This window comes from Rhinolophus sinicus, chromosome 16 (assembly GCF_057876585.1).
Source record: "Rhinolophus sinicus isolate RSI-liver-muscle chromosome 16, RSI-T2T, whole genome shotgun sequence".
Classification (NCBI taxonomy): domain Eukaryota; kingdom Metazoa; phylum Chordata; class Mammalia; order Chiroptera; family Rhinolophidae; genus Rhinolophus; species Rhinolophus sinicus.
Window position 1 is genome coordinate 33329522 of NC_142516.1, and position 16446 is coordinate 33345967.

Here is a 16446-nt window from a genome sequence, read left to right on the forward strand (position 1 = left end):
CTACAAACCACACCCCCGCTTGTCTCACGTCCTTCACCTTCACTTGGCATGCCTCTCCTCCCAGTGGCAGTCTGCCATCTTTAGACTCAGCTCAAATGCTTCCTCCTGTTTCCCTTTCCCATCCAAGGGTCCTTCCCCCAAGCACGAGCTAACCCAGTCCTATCTCCACACGAAAAACTCCTCATATGCCTCTTCAGCTTTTAATAGCAGACTCATGACCTATTTGTGCCAGACCACCCAATTCCATTGTATATATTCAAGTATGGGTCCCCCACTGGATTACTAAGTAAAGAGCAGGCCACACCTGCCCCCCACAGTTCCAGCATAAGGTGGGTACACCAACATTCACCTGAAGAGGCCTGTTTAGCATGCTAACCTTTTACTTAGCTAGTATTATGGAAAAAGAAGATGCTTACATATTTTCTAGATATCAAGTATAATTTTTATAAACTTTTAGCAATTTTATATTTATAAACCTAGGATAGATCAGGCACCTCTATGTGTGTTATCTCATTTAATCATCACAACAACCCTGGTGAGGTAGGTGATGCCTCCATTCCACTAAGCAGCAAGTTGTTATGTGGCAGAGCTGGAATCTGAAATCAGATCTCCTGCCTCCTGCTGATTCTGAGACGCTCTCAAGCTCTCAGTGTACAGTTCACCCACTAAACTCACTGCTCAAAAAATGTCACAGATGCTTGTGGGCTTCCTATTGGGTGTGGGGCCACTGACTCTGTGCTAAATGGGCCCAGATAAGGTGGTTTTGTGATTCTTCATCTCTTCCCTCCAGTCACCTGTTCCCACTGTGGTACCTGATGCCTTTCAAGACAGATTGTCTGGGTTAGGACCAAAGAATGGCCCTGCTGTTTCTGTGAAAATTAAGTGCTGGTTTTGTGATATCATTTCTCAAATCTCCTTCTGTTGCTCTGGGGCTTGTGACTTGTTCTAGAGGAAAAGGAAGTTGCTGGAAGTCTGGTCTCCGTGCTGGAGGGGCGCCAATACAGGGAGCCAAACTAATGTCACTGTTGATGTACCTGCCTTACAGGAGCCTGAAGAATGCCTCCAGTGGGCTTCTGGGATAAGCCCTGGGCTTTCCATATAATTTTTTGAATATTCAAACACAGTCCAGCGCTCAGAGACAGGGAGAGCCAATATGGCTGCTGTAGGCCTGGGAGAAAGCAACACAGGAAAAGTCTACTTGAGACTCTTTCTCAACCAAAGACAAGGCATTGGGGCTACACTGGTCACACACAGAGGCTACAGTGTGAATCTAGCAGGAGGCGTTTTCTCTATGTCCTCTGCCATCACGGTGGATAGCTAAAGTGACTGTCACCAGGCAGGCTCAGCGATGTGGTATGAGGCGCCCCCTGGACTCCAGAAAATGGAGTACTGTAAAGCCACAAGATCCCTCTGCTAGGTCTAGAACTAATGGTACTGAGAACCACTAAAATAAGTTCAGCTAGATAGACCTATGAGAGTTCTTGACAAAAGACTCAGATAAGATAGTTGGGTTTAACACAACACGTGATTCAGGATATGGGGTAGCAATTCAACATTTGGTATTTTGGACTGAGAAGTTCGCTTGTATCTTTCCAAAGATCGCGCTCAGTCTGGATTAAGAAAGCAAGATGCATCTGATGTTGCAGGCATTTTCAGGAGGATGGGTAATGGGGACAACTGAGGCATAATAAGTGCTATTAAGTTGGTTTCAGGCTAAAATTCTGGTTTGTCCAAATCAAGCCCAATGTTCCCCTAACCTTCCGAGCAATCACAGCAAAGGTGTGAGGAGCATCTGCAAACACATGACCGAATCCCTAGTGTCCATGCAGTCAAGATCTGGCTGTACTGAGACACTTCATACAGACGGATTAGAAGACAGGGGATTTCTGATACACTCATGCTTTGGATGCATCGGTAAAAGACAGTATGTTCCACCAGGCAGTTGGGAACAAGCATGATTTATCTGCTGGCAAATGAGTCTCCACCCCACCTAACCATTCTTTCATCTAAGTGCATCTTGAGCTTCTCAGTCCTGGACATCAAAGTAGTCAATTACCGGCTCCTTGGTTATTTTCTGTAAATTACTGCTCCCAGGATTCCTGAAAAGCAAACAAAGAATGATCCATCTTTTCTTTTTGTGGGAAACAAATGGTCTTCAGGAAGTTAAGGATCGGCTGATCCATTTGTGAAACTTTGGTAAGATAGTGGGGTCTACATGAGCTAAGAACTGTTGAAATTTGGTGATGGGCACAGAGGAGTTAACTATTATATTATACTATTCTCTCTAAAAATTTTCTACAATATAATTTTATACAAAAATAAAGCGAGCAAAATTGGTAGTCCCAAAATAGTCATGGGGATGTGAAATACAATATGGAGAACATAGTCAATGAGGTTATAAAAACTATGTGTGGTATCAGATGGGTATTAGACTTACGCGGGGATCAATTCATAAATTATATAAATGCCTAACCACTGTGCTGTACACCTGAAACTAATATAAAATAATACTAAATATAAACAATAATTAAAAAAATACATATAGTCACAGGATGTAAAGTACAGCATAGGAAATATAGTTAGTGGTATTGTAATAGCTGTGTACAGTGTCAGATGGGTAGTACACTTGTTGGGGTTATCACCTTGTGAAGTGTGTAAATGTCTAATCACTATGTTGTTTTGTACACCTGAGACTAATAATAAAAAAATTAAAATAAAGGAAGCAAAGGAAAAAAACACCCAGCATGGCATAAACAGGCCAATGACTCCACATGGTTGTATTTAGGGGGTACTGGACATGGCTGCGGAATAACATATGAAATACCCCACCCGTTTCCAAAACCACTGCCCTTGCAGACAGGTAATCTGTGCTGATTAGAATCCCTGCCGCCTGCTTCTCAGGGGTGGCTGGAGCTGACACTGGGGCTCTACATGGCCCCAGATGCTCACGCCGCGGCTGTGCTCAACGGGCAACACCTAGCTGCCCTATCCACTCCCAGCGGAACACTGACTGCTATGACCCTATTGGTGACCTTATAAACTGCCCTACCCACCCTCCCAGAGGTCTTGTGTAGGGGTTACTGCCAGGGCTTGTATGTGGAAGGCCAGAACAGGAGGAAATCCTCTGGATTTCTGAGCAATTTTCAGCCATGTTGCCTCTCACAGTGGGGCAGCTGGCTCCCCTCCTGGCGAGGGGGCAGGGAGGCAGAGATGGTGCTCCTTCCCAGCTCCTGTTTGGGAAAACACCTGGCAGACTTGCCACAGCTTGCCAATGTGGTTTTCTTTTCTCTTTAAATCATGGAGAGATGTTTTTGTTGTAAAAATTACTCACCACACGGAAGTCATGAAAGAACACGAAAGTCCCCCTCTTTACTGCCACCCTACCCCCACCAATCTCATTTTCATCAAGAGTAAGCTTTGTGAACTGTATGCTGTTCCTACATCATCTGGTGCGACTGGCTGAATCCACTTCCCAGTGTCCCCATCTAAGCAATGGAAATTAGGTCCATGACTGCTGTCTCTGGAGGGAAAGTGGGCATTACAAACAGCAAAGTGGGACCCCTCTGGCATGACAAATGTGTTTGACATCCCGTCAAACCTTACATACTTGAACACGGTACCCCAAGGCCAGGCTCAAGGCCAGTTCAGCCCTACTGGCTTCTCTGAACAGACAAGGCCCTTTGGAAAGTAGCTGAAGAATCCTTACTTGTCTGTCTGATGTCTGTGATGAGGAATTGGTGGTGGAGGCCGTGACTGCATTTCCTTTTCAAGTACACTTGTCAGCGTGTTAGGAGGACAAACGGACTTCCCTCTGATAAAAGTCAGAACACAAAGTACTGAAAAGTGAGAAATGTTTGTGGAGACAGGCAGACCGCTAGAAACCCAGTCCGTGATTTTGGCACTATGAAGTTACTGAGTACTCGCTGATATGACCTGTTTCTGCTCAGGCATTGTCACCTTCATTTAACCCTCGTCCCTTCCACCCACCTCTGCAGGGCCTGTTATCTGCTTCTCCTCATCTCACTTGAGTTTTCTTCCCTGGGAAGTTCTTGCTACTCCCTCAGGTTCTGACAGCGATCCTAGATCCTCCCTGTCCCCTCTTGGTTTCATATTACTGCCTCAGTTTCCGCTGATGGCAAACACTGTTTACAGGGGATGCCTTGAGTCACAGTCTAGTATTCTTTCTGTTTCCATCATGGCAGGAGAGGGAAAAAGGGACTGATGTGCTGGGCAGGCACCCAGCCCAGGCCCTCAGGGGCTATTCCCTTTGCCTGAGAAAAGCTGCCTCCAGTGACTGACGTGGATCCGGGCAGACGCGAGGCTTGTGTTCTTTAGCTGTGTCTGTCCTGTGGACGGAGGCACGGGCTTTGCTCTCTGGTTCGGACCTTTGGATCATCTCAGAATGGCTGCCCCAGAAGCAGATTTTTGGACTACTGTTCCAGGAGAAGTAAGGAAAGCAAATACTGACAGACCTTGCTCCCCAGACCCAGTTTGCCCACTGAGCAGTTCTTCCTGCGATGACAAGATGAGCCCACCTGACTGCAGTGACCACGACGTTGCGCTTCGGTTCACTGTCATAGCTCAGGCTCTCCAGGCCGTACACTTGGGCCAGGTCGTGGATGAGCCGGCGGTGGTCTCTGTTCATAGGAGGGAAGAAGTGGCTCTTCTTGCTATTCTTTCCCTGTATCGAGGAAAAAGAGGCTGATTGGTAAAAATGACCTTGAATACAGAATATGCTTACAAAGGCCTTCCCCCACAGCAGGACACCCTGGCCAATACAGAGATGGCTGAGTTTTAGAGGCCCACAGTGTACAGTGCTTCACTGCCTGCCATGCAAGCCGAGCGGTTTGGGAGCATGAGGGCTGATGCACTTCATCCACTCTGTGACCACACAGAAGCAGCTGGCCAGGGTTAGGGACAAAGGGTAGTAAACTGAGACTCACAGTGTAATGTTTCCTCCTGAGGGGGCCTATAACTGGGGAGGGATATTCCCAAGAAATGATTAAATAAATTGATGACTTATAAAACAAGAAAATCTCACTTCCTATAAAAGTATGTTGTACACTAAAAATCACGTGTGCAGACAGACACACATGCAGAGAAATACATTTGCTCAGGTGTCCTAATTAGGAGAGGAACAATGATTCCATTTCCTCCTTTGTATTAGCATCCTGCTGGGAAGTGGGAATAGAAGAGGACAAGAAAGATGGTGGGAAGGAAATGGTTCTTTAGATATGGAGCTAAAGCAGCCATTTCATCCTCACTCAGACTCCCCAGTGAATGAAGAGGGAGCCATTATGGGGCAGGCTACTTCTGACTAACAGACTTTTTTTTGCTTAAAGCTACCTCCCCAACATCCCTGGCTGCCTCCAGGTCAGAGGCCTGACTCTCTCGAGACTCCTGAGGGAGGCTCTCCCATTACTCTTCAGCTCTAGTCATTCAACTTTTTATCTTTACCCTAGAGTTTCTTTCCTTGCCTTTGGGGCAATAAAGAACCAGTATGTCCTATTATACAACAGCCCTTCAGAGATCTGAGGGCCCAGCATATCTCCCTAAGAATCCCACAGTCATTCAACTATCACTATTGAACCAGCTTGTCCAGAGTTTCTTCACCCATCCTTAGGCACCGAGCTAGGATTTTTATTTACATGTAATTTGACTGCAGATATCTTTCCTGAACCAGGACAGGGATTCTATGAATGTTATCATAGCTGGGAAGGCAAGAATCCTCAAAAGGAAGGTGAGACTTTTTTCTACAACTACTCTACACCAACTGTGTTTCTGGGACTTGATTTTTTTATCAAGCTGGCCTTGTGGGATATTTTGACTCCAACCTTATTCACAGCTTCCACAAGGGCTTCCATTTCCTTCTCAACGTCACTGACAAACTTTAAGTCTTTCCTGAAATGAGAAATCACCACAGTTAATTTCATCTGTTCTGGTCTTTGAGTATCCCCCCTGCCCACTCTCTCTGCCTATAAAGCGTAGACAATGGACAATGTGGGCAGAAAAACTGCAGAAGTCAGGAATTGTCAGGTAACAGAATGTTGACTGTGATTGAACAAAGGAAGAGAAAAAGAGAAAACAAGTTTGAGAAAGGAGAGGATAGAAGGAGAAATAGCCATCAGAGGGCCAGGAGACAGGTGGAAAATAAGAGCTGTTACTACCCAAGCAAGGACCCACGTGACTGAGACCTGGGTGGATAAAGGTGGAATTCGGCCAGAGATCCTTCAATTTAGGTTAGTCCAGTCCTAGGGAGGCCCAAACTACTACCATACGGGATCCACACACACCCAAATTCAATTCTTAAAGGGGACAGTTTTGAGAGGCCAAGAGAAGGATTTTTATTAAACATCACACAATCTCTTGTAATGGATATATAAACTTTAACTGGCTCAATCATAGAGGAGTACATATTGGTTACTTAAAAAACCAAACACTCTCATAAGCCACAATTAAGGAAGTAGGTTAACAAGTTACATACCTGGCATCTTCTTTCAAATTGTCACTGAATTTTGACACTGAAGAACGTACATTGAAAGGATCAGAATCATCGCTGATACAAAATGCCTCTGCTAACCGCCTGAAAGAAAGAAGTATGTAAATAAAAGGAAAGGAAGGGAAGGAAAACTATCTTATAATAACACAGAGTACTCACCATGTCCCAAGTTCTTTACACATTAATGATCTCATTTCAGTAAACTCAATTATTAAGGAAAGAATAACACCTTGTGACAAGATACGGTATTGTCTTCACAGAAGAAAATAAAGAAGACAGTGCATACAAGCAAGCCACAAGCTGACACAGGGGACTGGGGTTTTTTGGTGAAGTGAAGGATGGGGGATTGAGAGCACCGGGAATGGTCCATAGGGGATGACATTCTCTGAGGTTTCACCTAAACATCAGGTACATAAAGTAGACATATAAATATTGAAATTAATATCACATGAAAGTCTGGAAAATAAAGAATTCCATTAATAATATAAAACACTGCATTTTAATATATTTCCTTTCAGTTTTTTCCCCCTATAATTTTAAGCAGTTGCAATCAGTGTATATAAAACTTTGCATCTTTTTCTCCCCTATATCATTATATGATTAGCATTTCTCGTATTAGTATTTGTTTTTCACACATACTGTTTTAATAGCTGCATAATCCTCTAATTACATATATTTCACAATTTACTTAAACATTCCCCATTTAGGTTTAACAGTTGCCTAGTTTCTCAGTATTATAAGTGACACAATTAACATCTCTGAGCAAAAAGCTTTTAAGATTATTTCTCTGGAAAATATTCCCAGGTGTGAGATTACTGGGTTAAATAGTATGGACCTCAGACCCCAGATCATCACGATATAAGTGGCCTCCACAACTGTCTACTTGTGGTTTGACTGACAGTGTGAGTCTTAGGGCATCTCACCAATACCTACTTATATCTTTTGTTGTTTTTTTTTAAAACTAAGCTTAGCACTTAGTACAATTTTCACTTACGCTGAGATGGGTCTCTCTCAAGCTTAATGCCCATGACAATCTGGTTTACTGTTGCTCAGTTTTCCAATTTTTCAAGAGAAGCTTAATTTTCAAGTTTTCAAGGGAATTTCTAGAGGGGAGATCTTTTGATGTCTTGATTAGTCAGCCACAAATTCAAATTTAAATACCAATAAAACATATCTGTAGGAAAATCTGGCCTGCCAGTTTTCCATTTCTGCAATGAAGTATATATCTGCAACTTCAGATGGAGTTTCCTTTTTTAAATTTGCATTTCTCTTTTTTCATAGGTCAGTGGGTTTTTAAGAAAGAATCTCTATATAGGGAGAGTCATTACATCATCATTCTAAGATGGAAGACATCTTGATAAATGGTACTGGTCAAATGAATATTCATATGGAAAAAATTTGAATCATGAACCCTCTTTATATCACGCTCAAAAAAAAAAAAAAAAAATCAATCCAGGTCAACTGTAGATCTAAATGTGAAAGGTAAAAAAGCATTATTCACTAAGGATAAGACTGATATACTGCACTACATTAAAGTTAGAAACTTCTGTTTATCAATAGACACCATCAAAAGAGTGAAAAGTGAAGGTATGGAGTGCGAGAAAATACAATATATAAAACCAACAAAGAACTCATATCCAAAATATATAAAGACCTCCTACTAATCAATATGAAAAAGACAATATGAAAAACACAATTTAAAAGTAAGTAAAAGATTTGAAAAGGCACCTCACAAAAGAGGATATTCAAATGGCCAATAAACATATGTAAAGGTGCTCAACCTTCCTGGTCATCAGGTAAATATAAGTTAAAAGCCTACTGACATCTGGCTATACATCCATGAGAATGGATTAAAATAAAAAGACTGACAATTCCAAGTGCTGACAAAAATGTAGAGCAATGAGAACTATGTCCTTGCTGGTGGGAGTGTAATTTGATACTACCATTTTGGACTGTTTAGCAGAACTGACTAAAGCTCAACATATGCATACCGTCTTCATCAGCAAATCTACCCCGCATCCAATAGAAATTAACACATATATACAGCAAAGCAAGTTGAGAATGTTCTTTTAGAGGATTATTTTGTAATAGCCCAATACTGATAACACACATGTCTATTAATGGTAGAAAAAAGAAATAGATTATGACATATTAATATAATTAAATATCATGTGGGAATGACAATGAACTAAGTATTGCTACATGCAACAATAGGAATGAATGCCACAAATGTAATGAAAGAAGCAAGATAAAAATAATACGAACTATATGATTTCATCATTTACATGAAACTCAAAAACAGACAAAACTAACCTAAAGTGTTAGAAGTCAGGATAGAAGTTCTATCTTTGTGGAGCACAAGAGAGGGTTCTGGTAATTTTCCATCTCTTGACCTGGGTGATGCTTATTAACAACACCGCGCTGACTTTGTGATGACTCACTCTATGTACCTCTGATCTTCTATATGTATGTTACACTTCAACATAAAAATCCGTTAAAAAAATGTTTAAGCCTCTTATCTCCATTGGAATCAGGAAGTCTGCCAGTCACAGAATAATAAGTATGCTGTGGCATGTAATGTTTACACCAGGCCCTAAACCACACAAGCTCATGTTTCGGAAATACACTGAAATCGCGTTAAGTGGTTTATCCTGACACTTCAGTTCTTGATGATCAAATTTCTCTTGCTCTCCAATAGCAGCAAAAGACTCAGAGCAGCTGCTGAGTGAATGCTTAAAGGGTTGCTCCCTCACACTAGGTTCAGAGCTCAAGGTCAAGTAGATAAATAGCAGTTGACACTACTTACTTCTTTCTTTCCAAGGCTGAACACTCCTCATCACACTCCAGCCTGTAGAAGCAAATGGAAAAGAAAAAGTCAGGGCACAGGTTTCCCAGTTACCATACAGCAATAAGTTCTTAGATAGTCAACCTGGAAACAGAGTAGACTGGCCAAAGGATGGCTAGATGAGGTCCCTTTCAAGGATAGGTGGGCAGGCCTCTTGTTTATGGGACTCTAGGAGTCCCCAGAAGGGCCTCTGAATGTCCTGTGCCTGCTCAACCTCCCAAATGCTCCCATTGCCCCTCTGACAGCCCCACCTCCCCCTGTGACATTGCCACCACTCTGGTTCTCTGTTCTCCTATGTGTTGGGCTGGACACATCTAGGCCTGTGTTTCCTCTGGCTACTGGTCAGAGTGAGGCCTGGAAGTCTCCTCTGATCTTAGCTATACCCTGAGTAGGATTCACTGGATTGGACTAGGTGTGGCTCTTAACATCAAATGTCTGTTGAACATTTACTGTGTATGCAAAGCTTTACTGTGGGGGATTGAGATAAATGAATGGTTCCTACCCTTTGGAAATTAAGTCTAATAGTAGAAGGTATTTTAAAAATTTCCTGGAGAGCATTTGAGATCTTGCTTCCTCATAATTGTCATCAGCTTTGGCTCAAATAAACTCTAATAAAAATTCAAAATAATAAAAAATAATAAAAATTACCTGACTTGATTAATTTCTTTCTTAGTGATCAACTTGCTGATCTCCACTGAATCTCCAAGCTGCATGTCTGTTACTTTAGAGGCCATGGAAATGGCAGCTATTCTGAAGTATAAAAAAGAAAAGGAAGAAAAGGCATTGAAGTTTCACAAGAACTTCCTCATACCAGGCACATAAGACTTCTTTCAAGGCTAATCTATCGATTTGTGCAGCCTCGGAAGTGCACCTATTATAAACTACCCACATGCTCACGTCCCATCTCCTCAATTAGATTCTAAGCAGCTAGCTCCCAGGAAGCAATGAGGTAATACATTTCTCAAGAACCCTTTGAACACCCAGGCCAATGCCTGGCACACAGCCACTCTGATGTCTGCATACTCTGAAAGTCCTATTTCCATGGCACATCTCTGCATCTAATCAGAGATATACACAACATCCATCCCTTAACACCTCCACCTCTGTACTCAGATTCCTATGTGAACACATGGATCCTAAGATTTCAGGAGGATGCAAAGACACTGCACAGAGCAGTCAGAAACCCCCACTTCAGGGGAGGAGCACAGGACTAGGTCCTGGCTGTGCCACCACAAGTAGTGGGACATGAAAGCAATTCACTCAACTTCAGGACATCTTCCCCTCTGATCTCATGGTGTAACAGGGCCAAAAGGGAGAGACAGAGGAAGAAGGAGGAGGGGAAACAAAAGGTTATTTTACAAATTAAAGTTTGGGGAGGAAAGGTACATAAAGCAGTAGTACTTTTCTTTGAACCAGTAAAACTAAATTCAAGAAAATTTTAAAAAGTTTCCAAATTTTACAAAAGTTGCAAGGATCCTATAATAAATACATGTACATCTACGTCCACCAATTGTTAACATTAAGTAGCGTTAACCTCTGATAAGTACTGGATGCTTCAGAGCAAACCATGATCTCTTTTCTTCGTCCACATTCACACTGCAGCTCAATCTGAAATAAGATTAACATGGAGCAACTTTTAGCACATGGAAACCATGTGAGTGGGCAGGTTTCACTTTTAAAGTCTCTCTCAAGTCAAACCATGGCAGAGAATAAAGTGATGGCTCCGCTCCAGGATGGAGGAAGCTAACCACACGTGCAAACTGACACTATGGTAGCTGACATGCTAGGAGGGGAATGTCCAGTCCACAGTGCCCTTTCCTGGCAACTACTCCTGTCCTTAATCTGGCCTAAAGGGACAGGCCTAGAATGGAGTTTTTTACCACTGAATCAGGAGACATGTGACCCAGGACCAGCCAAGGCCTACCTAACTCCACCTCATCCCACTGCTTGCACCTCCTCAGGGCGGCCTTGCTTCATTCCTCAGACCACATTAGTGCCCTTCCCACATCCTCTCATGGCTCCTTCTATAAGGGTGTAACTACTCCTTCATGACGCTTACTGCTGTCATAATTAATTATCTGAGTAATTAACGAGTTATCTGTCTAGCTAATTGAAGGGACCATGTGTCTCCTGTTCATTGGTGTAGCCCTAGCACCCAGCACAACATCTTGCACAAAACAGACCCTTATATATTTAAAAGGCCATCTCAAGCTGGGCAGACAGAAACCTCTATGATTTATTCCTTGTTAGCCTTTCTCTTGTTAACTTGCAGTCCCTCGGAACCAATGACTGCTGACTAGCATGCATGCCCAGGACTCATGAGCAGCCTCAGAACCAGAGTCAATGTCCCACCCAGAGCTAGGGACACGCACCTTGGCTTTGCAAGCAGTCACGGGGCAGGGTGAACTGAGGTGGCAGGGCGCCATACATGGGTGGCCACAGTCAGCTCTGGGGGTGATGCAGGGCTGTTTGCAGGCCTCATCCACAAGACACTCTCCTTTGTGACAGAGTCTCTGACACTTATGCATCCCACATGGTAGCGCTGCACCGCAGGGTAATCCGCAAGAGATATCAACCAGGTGACACGGGATGTTGCTTCGTAACTAGGAGAAACAGAGCAGCCAGATTCTCAGTTCTGTGTGGGATTTGGGGTGACTTTTAACTTCCTATCTAAACATTCCTGAACTTTCACAAAGAGCATTTTTTTTTAAAGTACTTTTTATCTGGAAAAAAGAAATTAGGCTGATTTTCAAAGCCTGAAAGGTTAGTTTGAAAAGAAAACAACTCTGATCCTTATTTAATGATGCTTGTTAGGATCCTAAAGGACTTGAGGTAGCAGCCACATGTGACCTGGGACCTAAACTTTCCAAGGTGGGTAACAAGTATGTGAGACCACATAACGAGGGAGTATTTGAAAATGTTATGACCAATTGGGAGGATCAGACGATCTTTTCCCTCCTTTGCAAACAGCCAGGGTACTGAGTTGACACACAAATCCTGAGAGTTGGGGCACTGGTGGCCCATGGTTTCAAGACTGCTGGCAGGGCTGTTTTATGAAATTACATACTCAACTCTCCTCATGTCTCCCAACTCATGGTCTCCACAGCTTTAGGCAGCTCTGTCATTTGAAAAAAAATTAAGAGGCAGTAGGCCATGGAACCCCCAACTCCTTTTTTCTTGAGAAATTGCCTCCTTTAGGATTTCTCACTCTAGGAAAAAGATGCTAGAATTTTATTTCTGTGGAACCAAAGGTGACTCCTATTTAATCACTCAAATCCTTTCAAGAACCCTCAAACTGAGGAATATACTTCGACTCTAGTGACACATAACTTTTGCTTTTGAAGAGGCCTCCGAAGTCTAGGATACACATGCTTCTAACGCTTTGGAACCAGTATTTTGGGAGATTGTAGTTCCTAATCATTAAATACTTACCTATTCTACTACCAGGGTGCTGGGGATAATTTTGCCCAGGCTAAGCCCTCTGTTGTCCCCTCTCTACATGACTTGTCTATCTTCTCATTATCCTTTAGGATGTTACTTCCTCTAGAAACGTCTTCCCTGGGTAAAAGCTCCCTGTGTCCCCTTCAGTACTTTGTACTTAGACTCCACAGAGCAGGGGCCACAACTGTCTTGTTCACTTCTGCTCACTGGAACCTAGCCTTTGCCTAGCACACAGTAGGCACACAATACATACTTGTTGAATGAAGACTGAGTAACACAAAGATGATACAAGGATGTCTTAGAGTGGTTGCTCTCAGAGGAAGTGAGATTTACAGAAGAATAATAAATACTAAGGACTACCACTTGAGAACCACTCACAGGAAATAAGTGGAGAAAAGTATGTCCATCAAGATAAGAATACTGAAAGAATGCTGTCATAAATATCAAGAGTTTTAAGAAATGTTGTCAAAAAAAAAAAAAAAAAAAAAGGAAATGTTGGCCAACGTGTTATGAAGCAAAAAGAGCAGGTTACAAAACAGTATAATCTTAACAGAGTAAGGGAAAGTATGTATCACACATGACTGGCAGTCTACACACCAGAATGTTAAGAGTATTTCCCTCTGGGTAGCAGAACTGCATTTTCTTAATTGTCTACAATGAACATGCATTTCAAAAACTAAAAGTGTTTCAAAGGGTCTATAGTGAACAGTGCCAAATAGAGCTTAGAGGCTAAGAAAGGGGGAACGTCCTTCATGGTAGTGGCAATGAAGAGGTATAGGTTGGTGCAAAAGTAAGTGCGGTATAAAAGGTTAAAAATAATTGCAAAAACCGCAACTACTTTTGCACCCACCTAACACACGGTGCCCTGGAGGAGGGCGTCTGGGCCCAGCAGTCAGCATGGGAAGCTGCGTAGGGTGTAGAAAGAAGGAACAGTGGCTGCTGGTGGAGAGCACACCTCCACTCCTGGATGCTCCCACTGTAACACCTTTCCCCAGGCTAGCAACCTCTCCCCATGTTAACCTAGTTAGTTGGTTAACCTAGAAGTTGTCTCAGAAAATAGCCCATGTTCTCAAAGCTAACTGGCTAAATTTTACTTATTGTAACCAGATTAAAAATGATAGGAGGATAGACTGAAAATGCTACCTACTGTAAGACTCCATTTATGTGACATTCTGGAAAGGCAAAACTACTGGGACAGACAACAGCTGATTGGTTGCCAGAGCCTGGAGGCGGGGGGAGAATAACTATACAGGGACACAAATGAATTTTTTTTGGTGCAAATGAACGTTCTGCATCTTGATTGTGGTGGTGGTTACATGACTGAATGAATGCTTTTGTCAAAACTCACAGACCTGTACACTAAAGAGGGTAAATTTTATTTTATGTAAATTATACTTAATTTAAAAAAGAGAAAAAAGTGTCAATAGCAAACCTCTGCTTCTTGGAATATTAACTCTGAGGAACAATGAGACTAACAACTCAAAGTAATCCAATCATCAATCTCTGGCTGGAACAATGAAAATGGGAGAGAAAACTTACCTCATGTTTGCCCATGCACCATTTCTGAGTTAGGAAGGTACAAGGGGGACACTTTTCTTCGCTATGACAAGAATGATATACTGCAGAAATAGAAAGGCAAAATTAGGAATAATATTTAAATAAAGACACATAAACTACTATACACGTTATAATGGTTTGTGACATGGAATTTATAAACTTAGGAATACTTTTAAAAAATTGTCATAGGAAAGTAAACAGTGGCTGGCTTTATATTAAAGTGTTGAAGGATGAGCATGAGTGAGAAAAAGAAACCCAACTGAGGGGGACAGACATGCCAAACACAGCTTTCCTGCCTCAGCTCCTGTGGTACAGCCCCATGGTCTGTCCATTTGGCCCTACCTTACATAGCAACTACTCACTTCTGCTCAGATAGCTCTGTTATTCATCCATTTAATATGTTTCCACCAACTCAATTTCCTTGCTGTCTCTAAGAGGCAGTTCACCTAACTCATCTCCTACAACAAAAACTTCCTTGGCTGACCACACCCTGCCCTGAGCTCTCTCACACTCCCTGATGTCTTAGTTCTTGCGCAGATGACTTGCTGCCATGTCATCTGACCCATCTTCATGTAATGGTTGGTTAGGTCCTTTGTATTTAACTACCATCCTCTTCTTCTCAGGGAGAACATAAGAACCTCAAGGTCATCGGCTATTTTTCGTTCCTCTAAATCTCCTTCTGCGTTTGACACCATGCTAGATATACAACAAACACTCAAGAAAAGTTTATTGAATGCTGAACAAAGCAGGCTAAAACAAGACAACTCACAAAAGGGTAGCTCTTACTATGGACATTAACCAGCAGGATCTGGACTTCATCTGTAACATCTGCAAGTGAGTGTGCAGGAGGGACTGGGTGAGTACTGGCTTGGGCATTTCCTTCATGCTGATGTGAACACCACAGCAGGGGCTTGCAAACTAAGCTGGGGGCGCCATCCTGAGGTCCCAGGGAAGGAAGAAACTTTTCACTTCATGAAGAACTACTTAATTCTGTTTTACTCTATTAACTTAAAAAATTGAGAGCTGGTTGCCTATTTGTCAGTCCAAATCATATGGCCAGACTTACTATAAGTATCAAATCTGGTGATTCAAATAATTTCAGGTTCGCCTCTGGGACTTGGTAAAATGACATGGTGGGCCCAATATGGTCCTAGAGGAAAGCCAGTGACTAGATTGGACAGATAAGAAAAATGGGTGATGACAAGTAGCTTCTGGTGTCTACAGCAGACCATCAGAGAAAAACCGGAAGCTTTAATGTCCTGCAACATACGACTGACTAAGTTACGGTCCATCTACATATGTAAACGAACACTCCACTCCATTGCCACTAAAAATCTATACTGTAAAAATTATTCACTGATCGGGAGAGTTGAAAACTACAATAATAAGAGAGAAAAGTGATAGTTAAAATGAGTAAGTTCAGTAAGATCCCACTTTTATTTTAGGAAGGAAAACAAAAAGCAAACGTGTATTTTGCCCATGAAAGAAGGCCCCCCAAATATACATTAAGTTTAATTCCTAGAAGATGACACAATAGATGGTTTAATTTCAATCTTTTAACTTTATCTCTATTTTCTTTCTTTTTATATTATCAATATATACTGCTTCTATAATAACAACAAAAACCCAAGTTACTTTCAATTTTGTAAACATATGCTCAACTTTGAAATATGCACCCAAAGTGGAGGCCACAAAGAAAGCAGAAAAGTCCCCGAAGACCATCAAAGCAGTGAGGACCACCATGTAACACCCTCCATGACATGGTGTGAGCAGGCAATGAAGTGGGGAGGCAAGGAGAGGGGACCCACCTGGGTGATCACATTCATGGATTCTGGCGCACGTCTGGGTACACTCAGGGGGCCTGGTACCACAGGGAACTGGAGGGTAGATCACTGAGGCGCCACAGTGGCAGGTTAATTCATCAAAACCTGGAGCAGCAGTGAGTGAAACAAAACAACCCTCATGAGTTTGGGATGGGCACACACATACTTCTTTTTTGGCTTGTATTTCTAGAGGATAATTTGGGGAGGAGGGGGTGGCTTTTTAAAAAAAAGGTTTTTGTTTTATGAAAGTTGAGCTGGTAACAAAGGAGCAGACAAGTATG

At 42.3% G+C, this 16446-nt stretch overlaps 1 protein-coding gene across 2 annotated transcripts in view; it reads right to left on the minus strand.

Annotated features, from left to right (window-relative positions):
* Positions 1-1615: 1615 nt before the first annotated feature.
* Positions 1616-16446, minus strand: part of NFX1 (nuclear transcription factor, X-box binding 1) — a 58509-nt gene continuing 43678 nt past the window's right edge. For both annotated transcript variants that reach the window (XM_019734262.3, XM_019734256.3), the window contains exons 14-24: positions 16151-16270; positions 14325-14404; positions 11717-11947; positions 10879-10952; positions 9993-10094; positions 9306-9347; positions 6485-6583; positions 5835-5901; positions 4536-4681; positions 3707-3811; positions 1616-2099 (exon numbers count right to left, since the gene is read on the minus strand). In XM_019734262.3, the coding sequence (XP_019589821.3) occupies positions 2027-2099; positions 3707-3811; positions 4536-4681; positions 5835-5901; positions 6485-6583; positions 9306-9347; positions 9993-10094; positions 10879-10952; positions 11717-11947; positions 14325-14404; positions 16151-16270 (1139 nt within the window). In that variant the 3' untranslated portion in view covers positions 1616-2026. The remainder of the gene's footprint in view (positions 2100-3706; positions 3812-4535; positions 4682-5834; positions 5902-6484; positions 6584-9305; positions 9348-9992; positions 10095-10878; positions 10953-11716; positions 11948-14324; positions 14405-16150; positions 16271-16446) is intronic.